General features: G+C 40.4%; 1 protein-coding gene across 2 annotated transcripts in view; it reads right to left on the bottom strand.

The window, feature by feature from the left end:
- Positions 1-26969, bottom strand: part of cbarpb (CACN subunit beta associated regulatory protein b) — a 182558-nt gene that overhangs the window by 38808 nt on the left and 116781 nt on the right. For both annotated transcript variants that reach the window (XM_060846261.1, XM_060846263.1), the window contains exons 5-8: positions 26373-26535; positions 14053-14233; positions 9154-9306; positions 5108-5315 (exon numbers count right to left, since the gene is read on the bottom strand). In XM_060846261.1, coding sequence (XP_060702244.1) covers positions 5108-5315; positions 9154-9306; positions 14053-14233; positions 26373-26535 — 705 coding nt within the window. The remainder of the gene's footprint in view (positions 1-5107; positions 5316-9153; positions 9307-14052; positions 14234-26372; positions 26536-26969) is intronic.

The raw sequence follows: 26969 nt of genomic DNA, 5'->3' as shown, positions 1-26969 counted from the left end.
AATGTCAAAAGCAACCTTGGAAAACAGACCAATGGCAATGGCAAAGATTTAAGCAGATATTTCTTAACACTCCGCAAAATGTTATTTTAGTTAAAAAGGACCTGATGAAAAGGATGACCTATCATGGTTAACAAAGATGGTCAAGGAGATTTCTAATCAAAAATTAAAATGTGCAGAGCAGTGAAAGTTAGTGGTAGGCCTGGGAGTTGGAACCAGTAGTGAATGACTAAAAGGTTAATAAAAAGAGAAAACATTGATTATGAAAATAAATTGGAAAGAAATATAAAAACAAATAGCAAGAACTCCCACTTGTATTTAAAAAGGAAGAGAGTAGCTAAAGTGTTGGTATGTAACCTTGGAGGATACGACTGGGGAATCAATCATTGGGAAATGGGAAATAACTTAAACAAATATTTTGCATTAATCTTCAAGATGGAGGGCACGGCAACCATCACAAAGATATCAGATATGCAAGGTGTTATTGGGAGGAGAGGTCTTATGAAGTTTCTATCATGAGGGACAGCGTATTTGACAAACTAATTCAACTAAAGGCAGAAAAGCCAGGACCAGATTATCTGTGTTCAAGGAATTTAAAAGAGAGGTTGCAAAGATAATAGAGGCACTGGTTGAAATATTACATAACTGACTCGATTCAGGAGGGTTTCAACAGATTGGAAAATGCTTATATGATGCTCCTGTTCAAGACAGAGATAGAAAGCAGGAAGCTATAGCCCAGATAGATTCATCCATTGTTGGCTCAAGTCCATTATTAAGGAAGGAGTAGCTGAGCATTTAATAATGTTTCACGTAATTGACCAGAGTCAATATGGTTTTGTGAAGAGAAATTATGATTGACAAATTTGCTAGAGTTCTTTGAGAATATGACAAATAGTGTTCCTGAAGAGGAATGAGTAGATGTAATGTAATTTGAGTTATAGAACACATTCAAAAAGGTACCACATAAGAGATTGCATAAGACAGGAACTCTTGGTACTCTTGGGGGTAATACATCTACATATATTGAGGAATGGTTAACACACAGAAGACAGGAAGTATGCAAAATATAAACTGCCCTTGTTCCCTCCTGCCCCAGTGAAAGCAATTGTTGTTGGGTTCAGGAACATGACTTCCAGAATCAAGGTTCTGGCACTATTTTGGTTACGTAGGAGATTATATCTGTCTTCTGTCTTTTAGACTTTAGATAACAATTGCAATATGTTATTTACCTAGACTTTATCCTTCTTTTTGTTGCTATTATTTTAAGTGATCTTTTATTTCATTTCTATCTCTAAAGCACTCTCTACACTAAAAATAACTTTCATGTACCATGGTTTCTTAGCCTTCCCAAATCCTATTATGCATGGGCAAAAAGAAAAATGAGAAGATTTGGTCAAGCAAACAGCTTTCAATCTATGTATATGCAGAAGTCTAAAGATTCAATAGCTTCACCAATGCACCCAGATCAACTACAAAGAATTTCCTGATGAGAAATGGCAAGTTACTATCAGTGGAGAGTTATTTTGTTGATGGAAAATTGGATCATACCTGCAAGAAATACCTCATCGACAGGTTATGAGAGCTTGATGTTTGATCTCATGTTTAATTCTCTCCTTTTGTGATTCACAATACATTGTAATAAGACTAGAAATTAATATTGAAATTTGAAAAACTGACTGAATAAGTAAGAATGGTTTCATGAAGCACAGAATTTTGTTTATTTCTTTTAGGATGATTCCTTTAGTTTCCAGTTATTCGAGCTCAGGACAATGAATGAATACCACTGATCAGTAGGTAAGTAATTCTGACTAAGCAATGATGCAGAATGTTGGAGGGCTAAGCATCTTTGTCATGGATCAGTGAGATGGATTTAATTCCTCACCTGACTGATTTACGAAGGTTCAGCAATGCATGCAGTAGCATCCCATTATAGGAAGGATAGCCTATCGTGAAGATTCACTAGAATTATATCGTGAATATTTGAGACTTTGTGGTCAGCGGATAATGCTTGTTCACCATTCAGTGAACTTGAAAGATCCGAAAACATTGGTACTTTTTACCAAGGAACACAGGAAATGGAGGAGTGTGATGCAATCAAAAAATCCAACAAGGGAAGAAACTGAGAAAAATGTGAGAGCAAGATTAAATGAATCAATGATTACTCTGATACAGAGAAGCATCTGGAGGTAAATGCAAAATAGATCTTATTGAGAGTTTTCTACAGGTTCCCCCAACAGCAACAGAGTTACGGAGGAGCAGATTGGGAGGCAGGTTATAGAAAGGTGTAGAAGTAACAGGGATGGATAATGTGGAGGGCTGTTGTAGGTTGCAATGGGACATTAACAGGATGCAGAACTGGGCTGAGAAGTGGCAGATGGAGTTCAACCTGGAAAAGTGTGAAGTGATTAATTTTGGAAGGTTGAATTTGAATGCAGAATACAGGGTTAGAGGCAGGATTCTTGGCACTGTGGGGGAACAGAAGAATCATGGGGTCCATGTCTATAGATCCCTCAAAGTTGCCACCCAAGTTGATAGGATTGTCAAGAATGCATATGGCATGTTTTGGCTTTCATTAGCAGAGGGGTTGAGTTTAAGAGCTGTGGGGTTATGCTGCAGCTCTATAGACCCCTTCTTAGACCAAACTTGGAATACTTTATTCAGGTCTGGTAGGCTGATTGTAGGAAAGATGTAGCTTTAGACAGGGTGCAGAGGAGAATTAGCCGGATGCTGCCTGGATTGGAGGACATGTCCAATGAAGAAAGGTTGAGGGAGGCTTTTCTCATTAGATCTAAGAATGATGACAAGTGACTTGATAAAGGTGTACAAGATGTTGAGTGACATAGATAGAGTGGATAGCCAGAAACCTTTACCCATGGCGGAAATGTATATCATGAGGGGGAATAATTTTAAGGTGATTGGATGAAGACTTAGGGGAGTTGTCAGAGGTTGGTTCTTTATACATAGAGTGGTGGGTGCATGGAATGCATTGCCAGCAGTGCTGGTAGAGTCAGATACATTTGGGACATTTAAACAACTCTTGGATAGGCACATGATGATAGTACAATGAAGGGTATGTAGGTTAGTCTGATCTTAGAGTAGGATAAAAGGTCATCACAACATTGAGAGTTGAAGGACCTGTACTGTACTGTCCTGTTCAATGTTCTATGTTCGAGATGGTTCCCGTGCTAGGTTCAGATTGAAAACTTGGGAAGTCTCCAGCAAAGCAGCACAGACTGGCTGCACCAAATGGTTTATAAACACCAACTTGAAAAATGTTCCTTCCTGATTTTATGTCAGTACATTAAAGCCATTAATTCTAAAATTAAACAAAAGTACATTACTTCTATTAAGATCATAATTCGATAATATTCTTGTGGAAAGCTGTTATAGCTAATGTATGGCAAACAACTGAAATCATTGAAGAATGAAAATAAAGTTTATTTTTGCATGAGGGCTTATCTGAACCTCTTTTGAGGTTGCGGACAATAATGAGGTCAATGTCGTCTCCTTCCTCCTCCTCTCTCTATCACAGACAGAAATACCATCTGGCAAAATATGCACAGTTAACATCTACTGACGGAGCTATCCTCTTTATTCTAGAACGCTACCATTGGTGGTTACGAAATCATTATTTCCAGCTTTAAAGACGAGGAAATACAATCTAACCACTACAACCACAATTAATTCGTCACGTCTGGATTTCCTTGATCTATTCATATCATTTTTCTCCAGTTTTTAATCAGTGAATACAAAGCATTGTTACCAGCGAGATGTATTGGAATCCTCTTGCAACATGAGTTCATCAAACATAATTCACACCAATTCACGAATTCCCAATGGCTGGCTGAACACATCACTGCAGTTGTTAGCAACACACAAACACAAACTTAATGGACAATATCCAATAATCACTGAATATCTCTTTCACACTTTGTTTCAAGAATAACCGTTTAAGTTTTCAGAGGTGTCATTTCATGGCTTTGAATTTTATTTCTGCAGATTTATTTGGGAAACACCACACAAAGGCTGTTAGCCAGTTTTTACTTGAAAGAATATAAATGAGAAGGAATTTTGGGAATTTACACCACATTATGGGTGTACAGTTTTGACGTTTCTGAGTTTTGATTCTACAAGGTGCTCTATACTTCATTAAAACCACTTCCAACCTAAGACAGGAATAACAGTGGACCAGGCCAGTAGTCCACCAATTCACATATCAGAGAAATAATCTAGCAGAAACCAACCATTGCAGTGGATTACATTAGATTCCCTACAGACCCTTCAGCCCAACCAGTCCACACTGACCCTCTGCAGAGTAACCCACCCAGACCCATTTCCCTCTGACTAATGCACCTAATGCTATGGGTAATTCACCTAACCTGCACACCTTGACCGTAAGAGGAAACCAGAGCACCTGGAGGAAACCCACGCAGTCACGGGGAGAATGTGCAAACTCCACACAGACAGTCGCCCAAGGCTGGAATTGAACGTGGGACCCTGGTGCTGTGAGGCAGCAGTGCTAACCACTGAGCCACCCCTAATAAAGCACCAAAAACCGTGGATACTGGAAATCTGAACCAAGAACCAAAATTGTTGGAGAAACTCAAACACAACATGTTAACTCTGCTTCCTCTCCACAGTTGCTGCCAGCCTGGCTGAATCTCTCCAGCAACTTCTGTCTTTGTTTCGAACTATTGCAGGACGTTACTACACAGAAACTTAAATCAAACTCCTGTTCTTTTTAATTCTTTGATGGTGTGAGCACTGCAGGCAAGGTCAGCAGTAATTGCCCATCCCTCATTGCCCTTGAACATGTGATGGTGAGCCCAGTTTCCTTTAAAATAATCAATGCAAGAGTCAGCAAAGAGGAACTGCGCTATAAAAAGCTCAAAATGCCTGTCGAACTTAAAAAAAGTTTGTAGCAAAGTAAATTTGCAAGACACAACAAAATAATGCAATATTTTCAGATTGACTGCTATGGTCCTTATTTCAACAGTTTTTGCAACAGTTTCTATGATAAATAGAATACCAAGACCAATCTCTCTATCGGACCTGCAAATATCAAAGGAAGATAGGTTAACATTAATTGCTGGTTTTGCCATGACCTTACCTCTCGTATCAAGGCTCAGTGCTCGCTGGCTGGTTTCAAACTTCCATTTCTTGATCTTAAAGTAAGGGCTTGCAGATTCTAAGCTGGCATTTCTCCGCAGCTTTGTGAAGAATTGGAGCACCGGGCCTTGGTTGGGAGCTGTCACAGCTTCAATGGCATTGCTGCTGCTGCTGCTGCTGCCTTTGGTACTCCCAGCTAGACCTTCAGTCTGGCAAAAAAAAACATACAAACATCACTGACGATATTTGCAAATTCACTCTGACAGTTTGCCCTGCAGTGACTTCAGGCAAAAGAGAGATGCTGAAGCATAGAACAAATGAGCACAAAGCAAGTCTAAGTTTGGAATCACGGCTGGTGACACTTCAACCTATTTATACCTCCCTTTATTTCAGGCAAGTCTGTTTAAAGGAAATGACTAAATGGAACCAGTTAATTTTATGCTGCCAGTCTTTTGCCTACAGAGTAAAATTTTCAAAGGCTTGCAAGCAAATAAAAAAGTATTTTTTTGTTTATCACACAACTAAAAGTATCAAAGAAATATAAAAAGAAATTGTAAAGTACTCTTTAGGCACATAAGTAACACAGAGTAGCCACTATGAAATGAGCAAGTTATCTCCACATGAGATGATACTGAAATGGCAAGAAAACCGAATATAAATTTTATCTTAGTTCTCACTGAAAAGATTACCAAAGAGGAATGAATGACAGTAGACGAGGTCAAGAGAGCTATTCCAACAATTAAGATAGAAAGGAGTTACAGGTATTGCGTACTTAAAGATTCTCAAAGGCACTGGGAGGAAAGAACAAAGTGCTAGCAAGTAAAAACAATAGTGAAAAGAATTGGGTCAGTGGACTGGCAAAGAGAAAATATAATCCTTAGTTTCAAAAAGAGAGGTGAGGTTGAATCCAGGAAAATACAAGCCAGTTAGCTTGATATCAGTAATTAGAAAGATTCAAGAATGTTTGTTAAAAGGCAGACTTATGAAACATCTACAGAGATAAAACAAAATATTAAAGATAAACTAGAAATAAAAGGGAGGGTCAATAAATAATGAAACATAAGGAATTCTTTGTATATAAAACAATGAGAAGACAAGGATGATGTACTGAATACTGCATACATGGGCTTTTAGAAGGTCTTTGACAAGTTTCACATTGTAACAATGGTCAGGGTGTGTGGAGTTAAGGCTCAGAAAGCAGAATGGATTAAAGGATGGCCAAGTAACAGACAATTGTTGAGGACTTAAGGAAAGTTTTGCATTTATGGTAGTAGAAGGGTTGTTTTTTTTTCACAGTTATGTGTACTCAGGCCTCTGTGTTTATCCTACACATAAGCAACTTCAACTCTGAATTTAACTATGAAGGTATCATGTCAAAATTTGCAAATTCGGAGTATCGGTAATAATGTAGAAGACAACACCAAAATAAAGGAACATAAGGAAGGCTTGCAAAGTTGACACATAAATGGCTAGATGAATCCAACATAGAGAAGTGTGAGGCAGTTCAGGTAGGTAGAATAAGAAAGAACCATGCCTTGGCAGGAAAGACTTGAGGCCTGTGCCACAAGGATCAGTGCTGGGTCCACTGCTTTTTATCATTTATGTAAGTGATGTGGACATAAACATAGGAGGTATACTTAGTAAGTTTGCAGACGACACCAAAATTGGAGGTGTAGTTGACAGCAAAGAAGTACTTCAGATTACAACAGGATCTTGACCTGATGGGCCAATGGGCTGAGGAGTGGCAGATGGAATTTAATTTAGATAAATGCAAGATGCTGCATTTTGGCAAAGCAAATCTTAGCAGGACTTCTACACTTAATGGTAAGGTCCTAGGGAGCGCTGCTGAACCTTGGATTACAGGTTTATAGCTCCTTGAAAGTGGAGTCGCAGGTAGATAGGATAGTGAAGAATGCATTTGGTATGCTTTCCTTTATTAGTCAGAGCATTGAGTATAGGAGTTGGAAAGTCATGTTGTGATTGTACAGGACATTGGTTAGACCATTTTTAGAATATTGTGTGCAATTCTGGTCTCCTTCGTTTCAGAAGGATGCTCAGAAAAGATTTCCAAGGATGTTGCCAGGGTTGGAGGATTTGAGCTATAGGGAGAAGTTGTATAGGCTGGGGCTGTTTACTCTGAAGGACTGGAGGTTGAAGGGTGACCTTACAGAGGTTTATAAAATCATGAGGGGCATGGATAGGATAAATAGACAAGGTCTTTTCCCTGGGGTGGGGAGTCCGGAACTAGAGGGCATAGGTTGAGGGTGAGAGGGGAAAAATATAAAAAGGGATCTAAGAGACATTTTTTCACGCAGACGGTGGTGCATGTATGTCATGAGCTGCCAGAGGAAGTGGTGGGGGCAGGTACAATTACAGCATTTAAATGGCATCAGGATGGGTTTATGAACAAGAAGAGGTTAGAGGGATATGGGCCAAGTGCTGGCAAATGGGACTAGATTAGGTTGATATCTGGTCGGCATGGACGAGTTGGACCGAAGGGTCTGTTTCCGTGCTACGCATCTCTATGACTCTATGACTCTAAAATAAACTGGGTAGATGAGCAAAGAGATCTTGAAGTACAGGTAAAAAAGTCACAAAGATAGCAACAGAAGTTGAGGAGGCCGTGAGAGTTCTGAGGAAATACTTGGATTTATTTCTAGGAGCGTACAAACAGGAGAAGACCACTTAGCCCCTCAAGTCTGTGACATCATTGAATCAGAACATTGCTGATCTTTACCTCAACCTTGTTTACCTGCCTTGCTCTGTATCCATCAATATTCTCAATAAATCTGTCTACCTTGATCCTGAAAATCCTGCATCCGTAAACATTTAGGGGATCAAATTACACATTTCCAAGAACATTTCTTGATTTCAGACCTGAAGAGTCTAGCTCAGATTTGAAGCTTGTGTTCTCTTATTCCAGAAACCCCCAATGGGAGGAGGTAAAAGGTACTCCATTGAATGTTTTGATTAGTTTCAAAACCTTAAACGAATCTCCCCCTCAACCTCTCTTGGCACAATAACATACAATCAGCCTCATTCCTGATGAAGGGCTCTTGCCCGAAACGTCGATTCTCCTGCTCCTCGGATGCTGCCTGACTTGCCTGACTTTTTCTAGCACCACACTCTCAACGATGACATACAAGCCAAATTGGGAGAGAATTTAGTAGCAAGATGGTAACCTCAAATTTATGTTGAACCTTGGTAAGACCACACAATTCTTATTTACAGAATGTGGGTCAGCATTTATTGTCCAATGCCTAATTGCCCTTGATAAAGATGGTGGTGTACTGAGAGTATTCCTGCAGTGTTGCTAGACAGAGAATTCCAGTATTCTGACAGCACGTTTGAAGTAACAGCAATGTTTTTCAAAGTCAGGGTGGCGTGCAACTTGGAGGGGAACCTGGAGGTGGTGTTGTTCCCATGTCCTTGCTGCCCTTGAACTTCTCGGCAGGAGAGCTCAGCAAGTGCTGTCGAAGAAGCCTTGGCAAGTTACAGCAGTGAGTTTTGTAGTGTGCTGTGTGTAGTCCTGGTCCTGACACTACAATACGGCTGTTAAAGCTGTGGAGAATAACACTCATGCCAATCTGTTTCCAAAACAGAGTGGGTGCTATTCATAAAAAAAAATGAGCAGGTTGGGTTCTTTTCTCTGAAAAAGGAGAGGTCTGAAACAGGTCTTTAAAATTTAGAAGGGTTTGATACGAAAGATGTTGAAAAAGAACTATTTCTACTTGTGGGGGATCCCAAACAATGGATTAGAAACATGACATAACCACCAGCAGATCAAACAAAGAAATTAGGAGTAATGAGAATGTGGAGTTGCTTACAACATGGAGTGGTTGAAGCAGGTAGCATTGATGGATTTAAGGAGAAGCTTGATGCATATATGAGGGAATACGAGATAGAGGGGTACAGGGGCAGGCTGGGAAGTGGTAATTAATGTGCAAGACAGCCCGTGTGAAATACTAACACTGGCATAAACCAGTTGGGCCAATTGACCTATTTCTGTGCTGTAGATTCTATTTAATGCTATGTAATTTTACTTACCACGCTACTTTCTCCAGAATCAGCAGGTGTAGGAACATTTGCGTCAACAAAGGTAGTATTAACTGATGAATTGAATGTATCCCCAGGCAAGGCTGAGCTGGGGTTAACTGAGTGGCTTGTCAGAGCTGTTTGTGGCAGTGGATTTATGATGGACTGCAAACAAAATTAGAAATAAGCTAAAGTCACAATAAAAAACAATCAGCTCACAAAAATAGATCTAAAGTGGATGAGTTTAAATAGTCTTAACCTTTACTTCTCCAGTGACTGAGCAGTCTTTGTGGATTGGAAAAACAAAATAAACAGGATGCTAACACACTGTGAAAACAACTTGTTATGGTTCCGTGTGTTATTTTCAGTGCATTTAAAGGTGGTGGGCACAGTTATGCAGGACCAGATTTCCGATCAACACAACAAGTCAGTGTGTTTCTGGAACAAAATTTTGTATTTGCTTGAGAGGTTACAGTCATAGATGTATCTTACTTGCTTTCCTCTCCCTCCCCAGAAATTGTCTTCCTAATTTCGCACAGGGCATTTCTGCCAGTGGTCACTGCCGATGCTGCTTTCAATTGATGCCTGGGCACCACTCTCCTCTAAGGTGAACAATCTAAAATGGGCAAACTTACCTCTGAAGGAACTTAGCATTGCTCTCAAGATTAGGATTCCCCAAAGGAGTCCTGTGCATGAAGTTACCGGTGGGCCTCATATCTACATTATTCATTACAGCAGTCAAGAATTAACCTTCTTGACATGAAAAAAAAAGCTGATCTACAAATGTAACAGCCAAATTCAAACCTTATATCAATTACTTTTGCTACAATAAAGGTAATTATTTTTCTGTGAATGATGTTAAAGCAAATACATTTTATCAATACAGGTGTAATGTAAGCTTGAGGGTTCCTGAACTGAAAATGTTTGGATTTATGTGCACTATCCTATTCTAATTCAAGTGTACTTGCCTATGTTAAATGTGTAGGTCATGTCTATTAAAATGACATGTAATTAAAATTGTCAACGCAATAACAAACATGAGAAATATTTGGCCACATTTATTAATGACTGAAGCATGATATTAGTGTTGTAACAAAATGCTGATAGATTATGATTAATTATTAAAATATACTTTAGTTTACATAGATATTCTCTAGCAAAATATTTAGCATTTTTTGAAGGAGCAACTTGTTCTTGCCACTTCACTTGGCAGACCTGTTTTGCTTCCCTTGAGGCAAGCAGTTTTGTAGATGCCATCTGCATTGCCCAAGCATCGCTTTTCATTGATATTAATGAGGAACGCTGCACAGGTTGTATAGGTAGTCATCCATGGTGCGGACTGCCCCTGGGAAATCGATACAAAACTGTGTAGCACCACTTATCCAAACAAGCTTCTTCTCCTTCCTTAACTACATCTAGTTTGTTTTGCTCATCTGTCACAATAAAATCATATTTGAGAGTTGGATGTCAGCAATTTGACAGACAACCTAAAGCATCAAATGGGAATGAGCAACAAAATTTGCAGGAAGTAACTACTATGCTACGGTATTGGCTAAAGATACTCTCTCAAAGACAATAGGTTGAATTTAATTCTTCAACAGTTCATTAAGGGCACTGATGATTTCCAGAACCTGATTTCATCTGCGTAACAATGCCATCAAATGAATATTTATCATCCTGCATCAGAGCACTGATATGTCACTGAGAAGAGAATAATTTAAAATCACACCTCACCGAGAAAGAATTCATTTTCCCCTCAGATAAAACTTCCCTTTTTGACGACCATGGATGGTGCAATAAACGCATTCAATTGAAATTAGCTTTATGAAGAATATATCCAAAATTATGCCGAGTCTCCCAAGACTATGCACTTTACTGGAAACAGAACATTAACTTCCCATGATTACATAATTCAGATCATCCTTCTTCTACACAGTTGCAATATCAACACTTACAATCATTGGCAAACATATATGAAGGACTAATTATTTCAATTACTTTGACTTCCCACTTAATCATGCCTTGTAGTAGTCTGATTTTATTGCATTAATTCAAACCTACTAGAACCTTGTCATAATCATTCTCACACACAACATAGTCAAGTTGGCATTCTTCCATTAAATTAGTATATTCAATTTGTTAAGTTGGTGCCTCCGCCTTAATTATTGTTTTAAGGCATTACCTACAATTCATACTACATGTGATCCTCTTGTGCCTGAATCCATTACACGCACACATAAATTGTTTGAAACTCTCTTGTCTCTATTTAGATTGTATTTCATATATATATTGATTTCAGTGATAATTTAAGTTTGAAATGTTTTGGATGTTTCCATTGTACCTGCTTGAAATGTAATTTAAGCAGTTCCTAAAATAAATCTATCTCTGAAAGTTTCAAGAATCTGGAATAATACCCACAGCCTAGAAATTAGCAGCTGAACAATTTTCAAATGGTGTGACAGTTCTCTCTTGTTATTTTAATCAGACATTAGCCTACTTCTGTCCATTGAATTAATGCCTTTGCAAGGGAAAAAAAGAATGTCATGCAAACGTACCAAAGATTTGACCATCAGTGCCGGGAACAGTAATTTTGCCCCAGTGTTGGCTCCATAGCCCTTAGTAGTCTTGTTCAATTTGTTTGAAATCCTTCGGGATCAGGGAGGAAAGAGTTTAACAATTCAGCCAAACAGCTGGAACAGGTATGATAGGTTGAATGCTTCTCACCATCCTGTGTCATTCAACAACCTTCTGCCTCTCTGTAACTCTGTCTTCCTTTGAAATCATCCTCAAAAGCCATTTTTACTGTAGGCTTCCAAACCCTTTCCCTCAAATCAGTTTGCCCACTCATGCAGTCTATCTATATCCCCTTCCAGAGTCTTTATATCCTCATTACAACATGTTCTCCTACCTATTTTTGTATCATTCACAAATCTGGGCATATTACACTCTGCCCTGCACTCCAAGTCATTAATATAGATAGTAAGTCATTAATATAGGTAGTAAGCCCCCCGTCTGATCTTTGTGGCACACAATTAGTTGTGAATTTCCAAGCAGAAAAAGACCTATTAATCCCAAATCTCTGTTGTCCATGTATTAAACAGTCCTCAATCCGTGCTAATACATTATCCCCAATACTGTGAGTAATAACCTTTCATGAGGTTCCTCATAGAGTCTTTGGACAAACAAGTCCATGTCGACCAAGTTCCCCAAGCTAAACCCGTCCCATTTGCCTGCCTTTAGCTTATATCCATCTAAACCTTTCCCATTCATGTACCTTCCCAAATGTCTTTTACATGTTATAAGTAAAAATCCAAATACACTACATTTACTGGTTCCCCCTTATCAAATTTTATTTAGTTAAAGAACTCTAGAAAATTTGTCCCTTTTCACAAATCCATTTAATTATGTTAAATATGTCACACTATTTCTTTCTTAATAATGGACTCCAGCATTTTCCCTATGATGGATGCTAGGTTCACTTATCTATAGATTCTTGCTTTTCTGTCTCTTTGCCTTCTTGAACAAGAAAATCACATTGGAAGTATTCCAAACCACTGGAATCCTTCCAGAATCCAGTGAGTTCTGGAATACATCAATCAATGTCTCCACTATCTTGACAGCCATTTCCTTGATATTGCTTAGCTTAATTCTTTCTTTCAGGAGCGGCAGGGTGGCTCAGTGGTTAGCATAACTGCCTCACAGTGCCAGGAACCCGAGTTTGATTCCAGCCTTGGGCGACTGTCTGGGTGGAGTTTGCACATTCTCCCCGTGTCTGCATGGATTTCCTCCAGCTGCTCTGGTTTCCTCCCATCACCCAAAGATGTGCAGGTTTGGTGAATTGGCCATGCTAAATTGTCCCACAGTGTTCAGGATATATTAGTCAGGGGTAAATGTAGGGGAATGGGTCTGGGTGGGTTACTCTTCAGAGGGTTGGTATGGACTTGTTGGGCCAAAGGGCCTGTTTCCACACTGAAGGGATTCCATATAAGAACTAGGATTAGGCAATTAACCCCTGAGCCTGTTTCGCTGTTACTTCCTAACTAAATTTTAGCCATTTAATTTTTAAATAAGTATTATAAAGGGAAAGGTAATAGACAAATAATTTTAAATATAAGGTATTTAGCTTTCTTTTCTGACAGTTATAATCGCGAAGACTCGTCATTGACTATCCTCATATTTATCCATTACATGTTCTGAAATACTCAAACAGATGCTCCATGGTATAAAATAAAATAAACACGGCATGGATCCACTGCACTTCCAAACCAATTCAGGCCCATTGTATTACCTGGCTATTTTCATCTGTCACTTGAATGAAAAGAAAGTCAAATCTGTAGGGCCAGTTTGTAAAATGAAAAACTCCTCTGGCTGGCAATAACACCACATACCTTTTAGCCCAAATATTAGATGACTCTCATAACATCAACAGTATTGCTGGAATTTCAATCTATTTCAGGCGTCCTTGTTGCTCCAGGCTATTTGTGAGCAACTGACAGTCCTTCATTATGATAGTCACTTCTGTCATCAATGCTGCTTGTCCCCCGCTCCCTTCCTCAGCAATAATTTATCACCTTCTACAATACTTACACAAATGCAATTCTGCTTGGAGGAATTTACTGCCGGTTCTCTACCTATCACTGAGGACAGGTAAACCTGAATGCCACCTAAGGTTACAATTCAAATTTGTGAGAATCAAGACGAAAAGTGCGACATCTGAACCATCAGCTGCCGCACACACCAACTTATTCGTGGGCTGTCAGCAAAATACCATTTATTTGAATATAGAAGTCAATCATGACAATACTTTTAAAGACATGAGCTGTAACACTGGAAATTAACCTTAAAGGTATTTTCCTTTCACAGCATTTCTTAGCAATAAAAGATCACACATGACAATGAACTGATACTTGCCTGGAAAATGGAAAGGTTGGTTTTGGAGGAAGATGGAGCTTGGGTAGTCATTGCCAAGCTGTTGTTCTCACTTGATTCACATTCGTGAATTGTTACTATTTTCAAAGAAGGAGGTGAAATGTGCAAATGAGTTAATCGAGCATTCTTTAAGTGGTGAAAATCTCCTTCCGTCAGAGTGTATCTAAGTGAAGAACAGAATAAAAGAAAAGGTTTTCATTCTGCTATGAGCCAAATCATGTTGGAAATGTAGCTCTTGTGATTTTTCTTTTGACCAGCCTGGTTATCACACTGCTTTAAGCTCGATCCACAGCAAAAGGCATTTGGGTAAATTGGGCCCTTCTGTTCTGCTCCAGGAAGATTGCACTCATGAAGCATTTGGGTGGGATAACTGAGCTACAATGCTGCAGTCCTATCCATGACCCATGCAATGTGAGGCATTTTTGCTGTAAGTGTGGGATTGCATGCTTTATCTCAATTAAAAATAACATAACACCTTATTCCTGAGACTGTCCTGTGAAATGCATTCAGAAACAACTGTTGGTGATAACGCTAGACAAATGCTTACTGTTTGGCATTTCACTGTTGCTATTTCAGTGGTGTTGTTAATCCATTTACTTCAAATGAGTTACTGCTTTGTTAAATTAGCAAACACAGGAAATATGACATGAAAATATTCAGTATCCATCTGTTACAATTGGAAACAATCATTTTTATGCTGTTATTTTTGAAGCTCTGAAACCCAAGCAGATTCAGAGTTGAAATGAGGAATGTGCAAGTCATATCTCTTCTGCCATCATAAGCCAAAAGTGAAATGATGGTGTTGCAGTGGCTATGAATTTGAAACACCAAATTGTTTGAATTTGACATTCAGCAGCAGCAATATGCTGGTCTCTACATGGACAGAAAGCAGCACATGAATAATTGATTTTCATGGGGCCATTAATCTATTACAATTTTTGATTACTGTTGGTGCCAAAGTTTTTTGTGACACTATGATCCATTTGACAGTTTACAGTATTTAAGCCCTTTGACAAGTAGAACATATTCCATTTTCTCTTTCTTACTCCAATGTGAACCACCTCAAATTTCTCTACATTGAACTGCATCCACCACAGTTTTGCTCTTGATGACCTTGAGTTCTTCTATTGGATCGGCATCACCATGGGACCCTCCAAAACTAACTTTCCTAGTTTTATTAAGATGTTCCAATCTTGTAAGTCTCTTCATAACCATATCCGCTTTGCCCCAGTAACATCCTAATCATTTTAGATTATGCTTTGTACATTTTTCTTTTAACCTTTCTATGTTGGGGCCCTGAAACTACAAATGTTTCAAATGATGCCCATTTAAGGTTTGCTCCAATGCTCTTGCTTTTATATTCCATTCCTCTAGTATAACACCAAAGAATTAAGCTTGGCTTCTTATCTTCTTTTCATTGGAACAACATCTGCTTTCTTTGTGCCTACCCTCCTGGCTTATGTCCAAATTCAGTCTCTCACATATTCTTTATCATATTTTGCTGCATCACTCAATTTGGCATCATTAGCAATTTTGTTATTGCTCCCTCAATTCTTAATTTTAGACATTTATGTTTATGGTAAATTACTGTAACCTATCCTTGCACATTCCTCAGCATATCTTTCCAGTCTGATAAAGTTCCTGTTTTGCCTAAAAGAAATGTCCTATTATATTTACACCAAAATTTACATGAAGTTTCCCTACTGGTGTTGCACAGACTGAAAATTGTAGAATGTGAATTAGAGAGCGTGAGTGCATGCATTCTGCTTCCAGTTATTAAACAGATGTCAATACAGTTGGAAGAAACATCTGCCTCTTGTCGTTCTAAATGGCCCCTTGTAAGCCAGTTATTTTAACCCTTTAGTTGTCTATCTGAATCAATTATAACAATATTTCTTCTATCATTGAGTTTGGGCTGCTTTGACTACTTTGAGTAGAAATACAACTAATCTCAACTAGCATTAATTCTTTTGATACCAATAAGAGTTGGTTGATTCGCCTCATCCTTTCATACGAATGATGTCAATGTTACTCTTTCAAAAAGGCAATGTTTCTGACAATTTTCCTAAAACCTCAAAGTTGTGATCTATGAAGCTACACAAAATTAACTGATAGTTGATATGAAAAAATATTTTTTCACTAGTACTACATTTGGATAGATTCAAAACTGATCATTGAGGAAAACATTTGTTCAATTGTGCAGCTTTTAAATAATACAGAAGTATAGTTAGAGAAGCCACATCAGGATTGAAACTCAACAGCTAATTTCGACAGATCATCCAACTGTCTGCTAACCAAAGAGGAATTTGTAGCCTGCAAGGCAAAACTATTTAGTAATAAACTTGCTGAAGAACTCTAATAATGCTTTTATCCCAAGTGCTGATGCAGTTCTATATAAATATAAGCATAATGTTCCTATTTTCCATAACACGTATGAGTAACAAATTTATGCATAAGTTTATACATTAATAATGTCTTTCACATTATCATTTTGTTCAAGTGGTTGGAATTTACTGTTCCCTTCTCCCTAGTGACATATTTGGAGGTGGCACTGGGGGTGCATTTAATCAGGTTGGAGGATGTGGGCTCGATATCCCACTGCCTTCCCACTTCCACCTTATGACGTCCCGATGGGCACTTAGTTCTGGTGGATCTTCCCCAATAGAGACGATGCCAGCCTCCCACTAGTTCTACAGCTGGCATGTGACAGTCCTGTCATGAACATTATATTCCATTCAGTATCTCTAGGGAGGTATGTAGGATGTGGGTATTTTCAACAATTTGATTGAAGCATGGAGGTCAAAGTCCTCCGTCCCCAATTCATCAAAATTATCAGCCTGCTTAAGATAACTGAGAAAAGAAAGACTTGTATTGATATGTCTCAGGTTGGCGGTTCACAACCAATGAAATATTTTTGAAGTGCAGTCTCCAAAGTAATGCAGGAAGCACCACAGCATTGTAATGTAGGATGCACAGTAAGGTCCCACAAACAGCAAAGTGATAATGTCAAGAAAATCTATTGACATTACTGGTTGAGGCATAAATGTTGACACGATATCAGAGACAGCTTTCCTGATCTTCTTCACTTAGAAGAATCTCTTATCTTCACTTCACAGGAACTTCAGTTAAATATCTCAGCACAAAGAGAACCCTGCTGACTTGAACAGATCAATTTCTGACTCTAACTGCAAGTGAGTGACCTCTGATCTCCAACTGATACAGAAGAAAGGCTGCTCCTTTTGGGATCAGGACCTCGGTGTCAGGATCAAATGTAGTATGCACATTGTGTTTGGAACAGTTGGCCGATGGAGATTTTTGCAGGATTGGACAATTATTGGCCAGAACCAGGTATTCAATCTCCAATTAAGGAAACCCAGTGGGCCCTTGAAGTTGGAGGGCCAAGATGAAGCATTTCAGCAATGAATACTAGACAGTCCGGTCTCAATAGAAGAGCATCGATATGAAATGTTAACACTGTCTCTCTCCACAGCTGCTACCTGATCCATTGAGCTTTCCTAGCTGCTTTTGTATTTATTCCAGCACTGGTGGTGCTCCATCCCACTGTTTCAGGTAAGGGACAAAGAGGATCCCTCCAGCTCGAGGCATGTTTTGGAAAACTGAAGAAAATAAATGATGGTGGTTGCCAGGCTGCCATTGTGAAAGGGAGAGTACCTTTAAAGACTGACCTTATGGCACATCTGTAACCAAATGGGTACATGGCTAAATTGTAGTTTCAAAGTGATCCTGAAGCAAAGAGTTCTAGATCAGTTCTCAAGACGTTATATTGGCCTTGAAATTCTAACTCTGTTTCTCACTCCACAGATGTTGCCTGACCTGCTGAGGTTCTCTAGCGCCTTCTCTTTTCATTTCAACTCAAACTGTCAAGTTTTTTAATGTTGTGTGGAGTGCAACCGGAAAATTCTGGTTTGTCATGGATCGGTGGTTTTAATTAGCATCTTAACTGCGTTAACAAGTTAGCCGCTGCTTGTGATCCATTCCCCACTTAAACCTGCGCCCAGGAAATCTTCAGGAGTTGGACACTGTCAGGGAGCCTATACATCAGGAAATGTTGTGCCTGCCTGCTTCCAGAGCCAAACTCCTGCCCCAGGTTTAACAGCCTTGATATAAGTAGCAAACAGCGCAACATGATCAGTCTTGTCTCCCACAGGATAATTGGTGAATCACTATTAAAAGTGAAAAAAAGGTTGCCATTTCTGATTTGTGATTCCTTTCAAATATATTATTTCACATTGTGAAAGAATCAAATTAATTATCAAATCTAAAAATAAATTTTACTTCATAATTATCAATTCTATGCTTCGTTTTCTAAATGACATTTACCTATTAATGACTAACCTGAACTCAAAAGAATTTTTACTCTTGATATTCATGGTACCTGTAATAAAGCCACAATTGCTGACAATGCTGGATTTACTGATTTGTGGCTCCTTGTTTTCTCCTTGCTAGCTGTGATATTTGAGTAAATTGATCATGTACTGTTTTATCTTTTTTTTATTGAGGTCCCCTCATGTAGCATGGTTCAGCAGCTAGCTTTTTTTGCCTCTGGGTCAGAAAAATCCTGAATCAGGTGTTTTTAAATCATTATTTGAATTATTCTGACACTCTCTTTGCTAATCTCTCACTTTTTACAGCCCATAAACCTCAGCTCCTCCAGAAACTCTGCTTGTGGTATCCTTACTTGCACCCAACATTACTCTCACATCATTCTTGTGGTCACTGACCAGCACTGGCTTTTTGCCCAGCTATGCCTCAAATTTAAAATTCTCACCTTTTTGTCCATATCCTCCATGGCTTCTGTGTGTCTTGTCTCTGTAACTTCTTCCAGACTTACACCTTCTGAGATCTCTGCTCCTCCAATCCTGGCCTCTTGCTCAATTTTGACTTCCATTATCTCACAAGTGGCAGCTGCACAGTGAACTGTCTAATCCCCACATTCTGGAATTTCTCCTGAATGCTCTCTACTCCTCAAAACCTATATCTGTCGCTTAGCTTTTAGCTGAGTCCCCTGATATCTCTTTATGTGGCACAATGTTAAATTACATTTGATTATACTCTAGTGGAGTGTCTTGGAACATTCTGAACTGTTAAAAGCACTTTTAAGTGAAAGTGTTGTTTATTATCACTTAAACCCCATAGCTGGAGATGTTGCCCTTCAGATTGAATGTTGAATTGCAGTCTCATTTTCCTGCTTATTTAGCTGGCGAGATCTCCACATAATCTTCAGGGAACATCTTGGACAACAGTCCTTCCTTAACAAGTACGTTAAAGAGCAATCAATTTTTAAATTTTATCAGTGATAAGCACTGTTATTTTGAGAGTGGGACCTTACTGTGTATATCAGAGCTGGCATGTTTGTCTATATAGTCACGTCAAAAATATTTGAAACTGCTTCTGAGCAACATGATAGAATGCTATATAAAGTGACAGAGTCACAGAGAGGTCCAACTCATCCATGCTGACGAGATATCCTAAATTAATCTCGTCCCATTTGCCAGCATTTGGCCCATATCCCTATAAACCCTTCCTACTCATATAACTGTCAAGATGCCTTTTAAATGTTGCAATTGTACCGGCCTCCATTACTTCCTCTGGCAACTCATATCACACATGCAACACCCTGTGCTTGAAAAAGTTGCCTCTTAGGTCCCTTTGATATCTTTTCACTGAGAGATAAATAGGAGGATGGAGGTTGGGGGGGGGGGGGGGAGGTAGCTGAGAAGGTGATAGGTGGATGCAGTTGGGGGTTGATGGTGATAGGTCAGAGGAGAGTGTGGAGCAGAAAGTTGGGAAGGAAGATGCACAGGTAGGACAGTTCAAGAGGGTGGTGCCGAGTTGGAGATTTTGATCTGGGATGAGGTGGGGGGAGGGGAGCTAAGGAAACTGGTGAAGTCAACATTGATGCTGTGTGGTTGAAGGCAGAAGATGAGGCGTTTTTCCTCCAGTTGTCAGCTGGCTTGGCTTTGGCGATGGAGGAGGACCAGGACCTGCATGTACTTGGGGCAGTTGGAGGGGGAGTTGAAATGGTCAGCCACAGGGTGGTGGGGTTGTTGGGTGTATGTATCCCAGAGATGTTCCCTGAAACATTCCATGAGTTGGTGTCCTGTCTCCTCAATGTAGAAGAGACCACATGAAGAGCAATGGACTCATTAGATGAGGTGTTTGGATGTGCAGGAAAATTTATGCCAGTTGTGAAAAGGTCCTTTGGGACCTTGGATGGAGGTGATGTGGGTGCAGAATTTACACCTTTTGCAGAAGCAAGGGAAGATGTCGGAAGTGGAGGGTGGGTTGGTGGGGGGCGTGGACTTAACTAGGGAGTCGCAGAGGGAATGGTCTCTGCAGAATGCTTATAGGGGTGGGGAGGGAAATATATCTCTGGTGGTGGGGTTTAACTGTAGGTAGTGAAAATGGCGGAGGATAATGTGCTGTATCCAGAGATTAGTGGGGTGGAAGATTAGGACCAGGGAGTTTCTATCCTTGCTGCGGTTGAAGGGCCGGTGGGTGGGGGTGGGTTTGAAGAGCTGAGGTGTTGGAAGTGGAGGAGGTATGCTGGAGGGCTTTTGTTGATCATGTGGGAGGGGAAACTGTGGTCCTGGAAATAGGAGGCCAGCTTGGATGTTCAGGAGTGGAATTGCTCTTCCTGGGAGCAGATACAGTGGAGGCAGAGGAATTGGGAGTAAAGGATAGTGGAGGTGGTGGTGTGGGAGGAGGTGTCATCCAGGTAGCTGTGGGAGTCGGTGGGTTTGAAGTAGATGTCTGTATTGAGTTAGTCGCTGGAGATGGAGGGGTCTAGGAAAGGGTGGGAGGTATCTGAGACGGTCCAGGTGAACTTGTGGTCAGTATGGAAGATGTTTGTGAAGTGTATGTACTGTCTACATCCTCATGGGAGCACAAAGTGGTGTCGATATAGTCATCAATGTAACGGAGGAAGAGGTGGGGGATGGTGCCGGTGTAACTGTGTGGAAGATGGACTGTTCCAAGTATCCTACAAAGAAGCAGGCATAGGTGGGGCCCATGCTGGTGCCCATGTCTATCCCTTTGGTCTGAAGGAAGTGAGCGGATTCAAAGGAGAAGCTGTTGAGGGAGAGGACCAGTTCCACGTGAGGACACCCCTGGCTCTCACCATTCTCACCACTAATCTCCAGATACAGTACATTATCTTCCATTTCCAGCACCTATAATCAGACCCCACCACCACCCCTATCTGCATTCTGCACAGACCATTCCCTCTTCTCTCCCCCCCACCATCCCCACCCCCCAACCAACCCACCCTCCAGCAGAGATTTTCCTGCACATCCAAACACCTCATTTACTGTGTCTGTTGCTCTCAATGTGGTCTCCTTTATGTTGGGGAGACAGGACAGCAACTTGCGGAATGCTACAGGGAACATCCCTGGAACACACGCACCCAACAACCCCATCACCCTATGGCCAACCACTTCAACTCACCCTCCCACTCCACAAAGACATGCAAGTCCAAGGCCTCCTCCACCGCCAAATCCAAGCCACACAACGACTGGAGGAAGAACACCTCATCTTCCACCTTGGGACCCTTCAACCACACGGCATCAATGTCGGCTTCATCAGTTTCCTTAGCTCCCCTCCCCTACAACTCATCCCAGATCAAAATCTCCAACTCAGCACTGCTCTCTTGAACTATCCTACCTGTCCATTTTCCTTCCCACCTTTTCACTCCACCTGCCCCTCTATCAGTATCATTCTCCATCTTCATCTTCCTATTCCCAGCTACCTTCCACACCCCTGCCCACCTCCCTATTTATCCCCTTTTTCCCCCCTCCCCACACATTCCTGATGAAGGACTTATGCCGAAAACATCAACTCTCCTGCTCCTTAGATGCTGCCTGACCTGTTGTGCTTTTCCAGTGCCACACTTTTTGACTCTAATCTCCAGCATCTGCAGTTCTCACTTTCTCCTCTTTGACTCTACAAGTCTACCTGACTAGTCCCATGCTCCCTGATGAACCCTATCCCCAACAGACTTTCTGCCAGTGTGAACTGACAAGCCTCTCCACTACCAGACCAGTCTGGGGATCTAACATTCCCTCAAGCTGACTTGACTAGCCCCCACAACTTGACTAACTTCCAAACCCAACTACCCACTCAGCCACCTATCCATTCACCCTGCACTCTTCCCATCTGCCACTCAATCTGTCTGTCATCCTCACCACCAACTATTCACTTCACCTGCTACTAACCCAAATGCCACCCTCTTCAACAAGGAACCTAGCCATTTTAGCAACCTAGTACCCTGGCCTTCCCACCACCCCACTCATGTGCCACCCTAGCCACTTGTCACATCCTATCCCCCAACTCAAATCACTTACTTGTTCACTTACCTACTTACTGACATTTACACTGGGCATTTGAACCTGCCTAACAGCAGTTAATGCCATACACAAAGGGGCTGTGCCCAATCTCCTCTACAACATCAGAGTTCTAAGATGGTGCTTTCTGTGAGACAGTGCACTCCATATTTTCCAAGAAACTGGACTCAAAGGACCTGACCAAAAATTGGGAAGAGTTTTGGGATGTGCAAATGTTCAAGTGAAGGTTCAATCTGATGATGACTGTTGCTCCATGGAAGATCAGCACCATGTCATTTTTATTATCCAGCTTTTCTGCACCATTCTCCTAACCCCTTGTCACATTTGGAGAGCTGCAGTTTCCCATGCAAGATGTTTTCTTGCCAATGGACGGTGATTCATACACAAGTCTTGAATGTGAGTGGAGGCTGGATGTTCCCCCATTTACGGTATTACGGACAAGTCCAATTATATCAGGATGCAATCATCAGGAGAGCAACCCCCTTGCAAATTTTCTGTTTTTACCTTTTGAAGGACATGAATACTGAAAGGTGTGGAATTTTTTTTATTGCTAGTAACTTAAGTTATTTCTAAAGACTCAGAACGTTGTAGACTTAAGGGCTCTGCTATTCATGCTCTAACCAAACTTGAAGACCTGAGGAGCTGTTTTTGGAAAATTACACATCTGGCATTTCTCTAGGCTGTCTGCTTAATTGGTGGGAAATCAGAACAATCCCTATGAAATTTCAGAGCCATATCCAGCTGATAAAATGCGAATGTGAAAGAATTTACCACTATACAACGATAGCTCTAATACACTGCCTAAAGAGTTAAAATCCCTAATAAAAGAAATGTTCCTTCCCTGGAATTGATCCCAAGTTTTGAGGCAAAATAAGTAGCATTGTAATTTATTATACTGTGCATAAGGCAGCCAGGTATCTTGCTATGAAAAGTAAACCTTGTTACATCCTGACTACAAATTAGAGTTTAATTTATAGTGTGCTTTGCATTTAACCAGTACTTGTGACACTAATTCACAGGGTGTGCAACAGTTGTAAGTATTGGCTTTGAAGATATACAGTAGTACCAATTTCCAAGAATAATCCCAATTTCCATTTTATACACCTGAAAAGAGATCAAGGAGCACAAATTTTGCATAGAATTAATGGGGCAAATTGCAGTTATTGTCTGGTCCATTAAGAGCATGGAAGGTTTATTTCCAAGGAGGAGAAGTGAAGGCACCAAAAGGCGTTTGCCTGAAGCTGCTGTCAGGTACCATCCATCCATCATATTCTATGCGACAGCTGCAATTACAATGGAGAGAATGTGGAAAGAAGGGGGGAGAAAAGAAGTTGCAACAGAATAGGCAGCTAGAATAAAAAACGTGAACTGCGGAAAATTTGAAACAAAGATGGAAAGTCTGGAAAAGCATTCGACGACTGAAAGTGAAAATCAGTGTTCTGGTTGAAGGTTCTTAAGTTTTGATGAAGGATCTTTACTAAGATGCTAACTTAACTTGCACTAATTACCCAGGTGTGGGTTGCCTGAATTGCATTTGATGCAGAAATTCAGAGGCTGCTCCTTATCACATGTTCTAAGTATAGGAATAGACTGCAGGCCAAGAATTAAAAACAGCAATACAAAGTGGATTTTAGTTTCCCTTAAACTCATGAGTGAGCTGGCAGATTGGGAGGAGGTGTCTAATAATCAAATGGGACAGCAGGCAGTACAGTGTTTTGCATCTTTGCTACTCACACCAATTAAGTTGGAGTAGGGAATGTCAAGATCAGCCCTGGCTAGGTATGTCTGTGTGGACTTAACCTGTACGTTCTCCCTGTATCTGCATGGGTTTCCTTCGGGTGCTCCGGATTCCTCTCACAGTCCAAAGATGTGCAGGTTAGGTGGGTTGGCCATGCTAAATTGCCCATAGTGTCCAGGGATGTGCAGGTTATGTGGATTAGCCATGGGAAATGCAGGGTCACAGGAACAGGGTAGAAGGATGGGTCAGGGTGGGACGGTCTTTGGACAGACTCGACGGGTCAAATGACCTGATTCCACACTGTAGGCATTCCATGATTCTATGAGAGCTGCGAGCTAAGCAGAGGGCTGCTCAGCCAAAGGGGAGGCCATGGAAAAACATGGAATCCAGGGCCCTAGGGTTGAAAAGCGAGCCAGGTCATGGGTGGTTAATGGCAGGAAGAGCTTGTTGGGGAGGTTAGGGTCATGGGGGAGGGCAACTGACACAATGGGCTGGAACATGCCTCTCCCTTTCCCAATGTCACCTCCTTTACAGACACTTTGGACCAGAGACCCTTCCCTAACCACTGCCCACCCCACCACTGCACCTTCTGAGCAGCAAACAAGCAGTTTTACCCATTGGGCACCGTGCATGTTGGCAGACTCACTCACTACTAGGTTAATGCCCACTGGCATGAGGCCCTTGAGTGGTCATTAATTGTCCAATTAAGGGCCTCAGTTGGTGGCAGGGTAGGGATTTCGACCATGGGCTTTTTTGCCCTGACTTATTGGAGACAGTGTATGTATTTGGCCTCGTTAAATGTTCTTCCTGTCTCTAAGCTTGCCATGAGAGAGGCCATAAAAGCGAACCTTCCGAGTCTCCTTCTGATGTATGTAAAACATTAACCCGTGAAAATATTTCACCACAAAAATAAACGATGATAAATGGGTACATGGAAGTGATTACAGGAATTACATTTTAGACTTGGCCAGAACTAGTCACTTCTAATGCTTTGTTTTATGATGACAGCTCACTTCCTCAATAAAACTGCTACTCTGTATTCATTTCCAAAAATGAATTGTTCTATGAATAGATATTCTGTTACAAACAAGCATTAACCGATCTGACTAAGCCTTCCAGCCTAGTTTTATATTTTGTTGCATTGCTCAGTTGTGAGAGCTGTGCACTCGTCATTTATGAATTATCAGGGTCAGTCAGCCTGTGTGTCAACATACACTTTTTCCCACTGATGTGTCCTGTAAAACTAATTCACTGAAAACAGAAAGCGATACAAAAATTATTGCACCAAGTAAATATTTAACTATCCAAATCACCAAGACATATCCTAGCCTTTTTTATAAGCTATTCTATTGCATTTTTTAAGAGCTATTTGAGCGGATGCAATTTCTCGTTACAGTCTTTCAGCCAGTCACAGCTGAACAAATGTGCCTGAACTTACAATCAGTCCTGACCTCAGGTAACTGATTTATTAATCCCTTCACACTTGGTTTGCAACACTTCTTCCATGGTATCTCCTATAATTTATCTGCATGCACAAGTGGGACCATCTGGGGTCAATTCCAAATACAGCACTTCTGAAAGGGTTTGTATTCAAGATTAATCATGATAACGACGCCAATGCATCTGCATGCCAAAGAAATACAAGAATTAAAAAAAATTAAATCTAACAAGTAGTGAGAGGACAGTGTTGTGAAAAAAGGTCAACATGGAATGTAAAGATCGATTGAAAATTTCCAAACTGAGAGCGATAGATTATTATCAGATCAGGCTTAAGGAACTTAGTCAGAATGGAATTAAAATGCACATTAGCCATGATCTAACTGAATGACAGAACAAACCCAAGACTTAATGTGGGCTGACTAGAGATTGATGATAAAATTATTCTTCAGTTCTTTAAGGAATAAGAATTTCTAACCATCAAACAAGGACACCCATTGTTTTAATGCTTAACCATTATATCATAAGTATTTTGCCTTTCGAATGTGTCTTTATTGCATATATGTCTGAGGTTCTGCTATTAAACCAGCTTTTGACTCACTATGTGTCAGTTTGCTCTGCTACCATAAGCCCATTTTGCTCCAGAATTTAATAGATTCGATTTTTTTTAATGGATTGGGGGAATGTACTAATTCTTCTCAGACTGAAGTCAAAACTTATGTCAATTAGAATCTTTCTAATATTGGAGATAGTACAGTTGGTACCTCCGCCCTTTTTCCTGTGTTTTCTTCCCGTGATCAAATAGCGATGCTTCATTAAAAGAAACTCTGCGACCAGTGGAACCAGTGGAAAGAAATCGCTCTGCTTCCAGGTCATGATAGCTGCCCGTTGACAAACACTCGGAATCATCAACTTTGATTGTGATTTCTGGAACAACACAGAAACTGAAATTAAAACAATTTGTGTCATATATATTCCATTTTACCATTGTACTTTCACAGACAGCACTTTGTTTTCATGGTTATCAGTACATAGTCCCATGTATGCAATAAAGTGGTTGGGAGACACTCTTGGAACTATGTCTCCATCTGGAGAAAGTAGAATAGTGGTGGAACCCTACAGTCCATTTTAATCATATCACCAACTATAGTGACTTGTAGACTGATTTATCATAACGCAAATTGCACAACTGTTCACTTTTGTCACTAAGATTACTCTTTGGCAACCTTCCATCTTGTGCGACAGTGGCTTCCACAGTGGAAATCAACTCTGCATAAACAAGGTGTGGCTCAGGACCCTCACACTGACAATCTCTGATGCCTTTGCTGCTGATAAAGACAGTGGGCTGAGAAGGTGCAGAA

This window comes from Hemiscyllium ocellatum, chromosome 28 (assembly GCF_020745735.1).
Source record: "Hemiscyllium ocellatum isolate sHemOce1 chromosome 28, sHemOce1.pat.X.cur, whole genome shotgun sequence".
Lineage (NCBI taxonomy): Eukaryota > Metazoa > Chordata > Chondrichthyes > Orectolobiformes > Hemiscylliidae > Hemiscyllium > Hemiscyllium ocellatum.
Note: the sequence above shows the minus strand (reverse complement) of the source record. Positions and strands in the feature narration are given on the sequence as shown.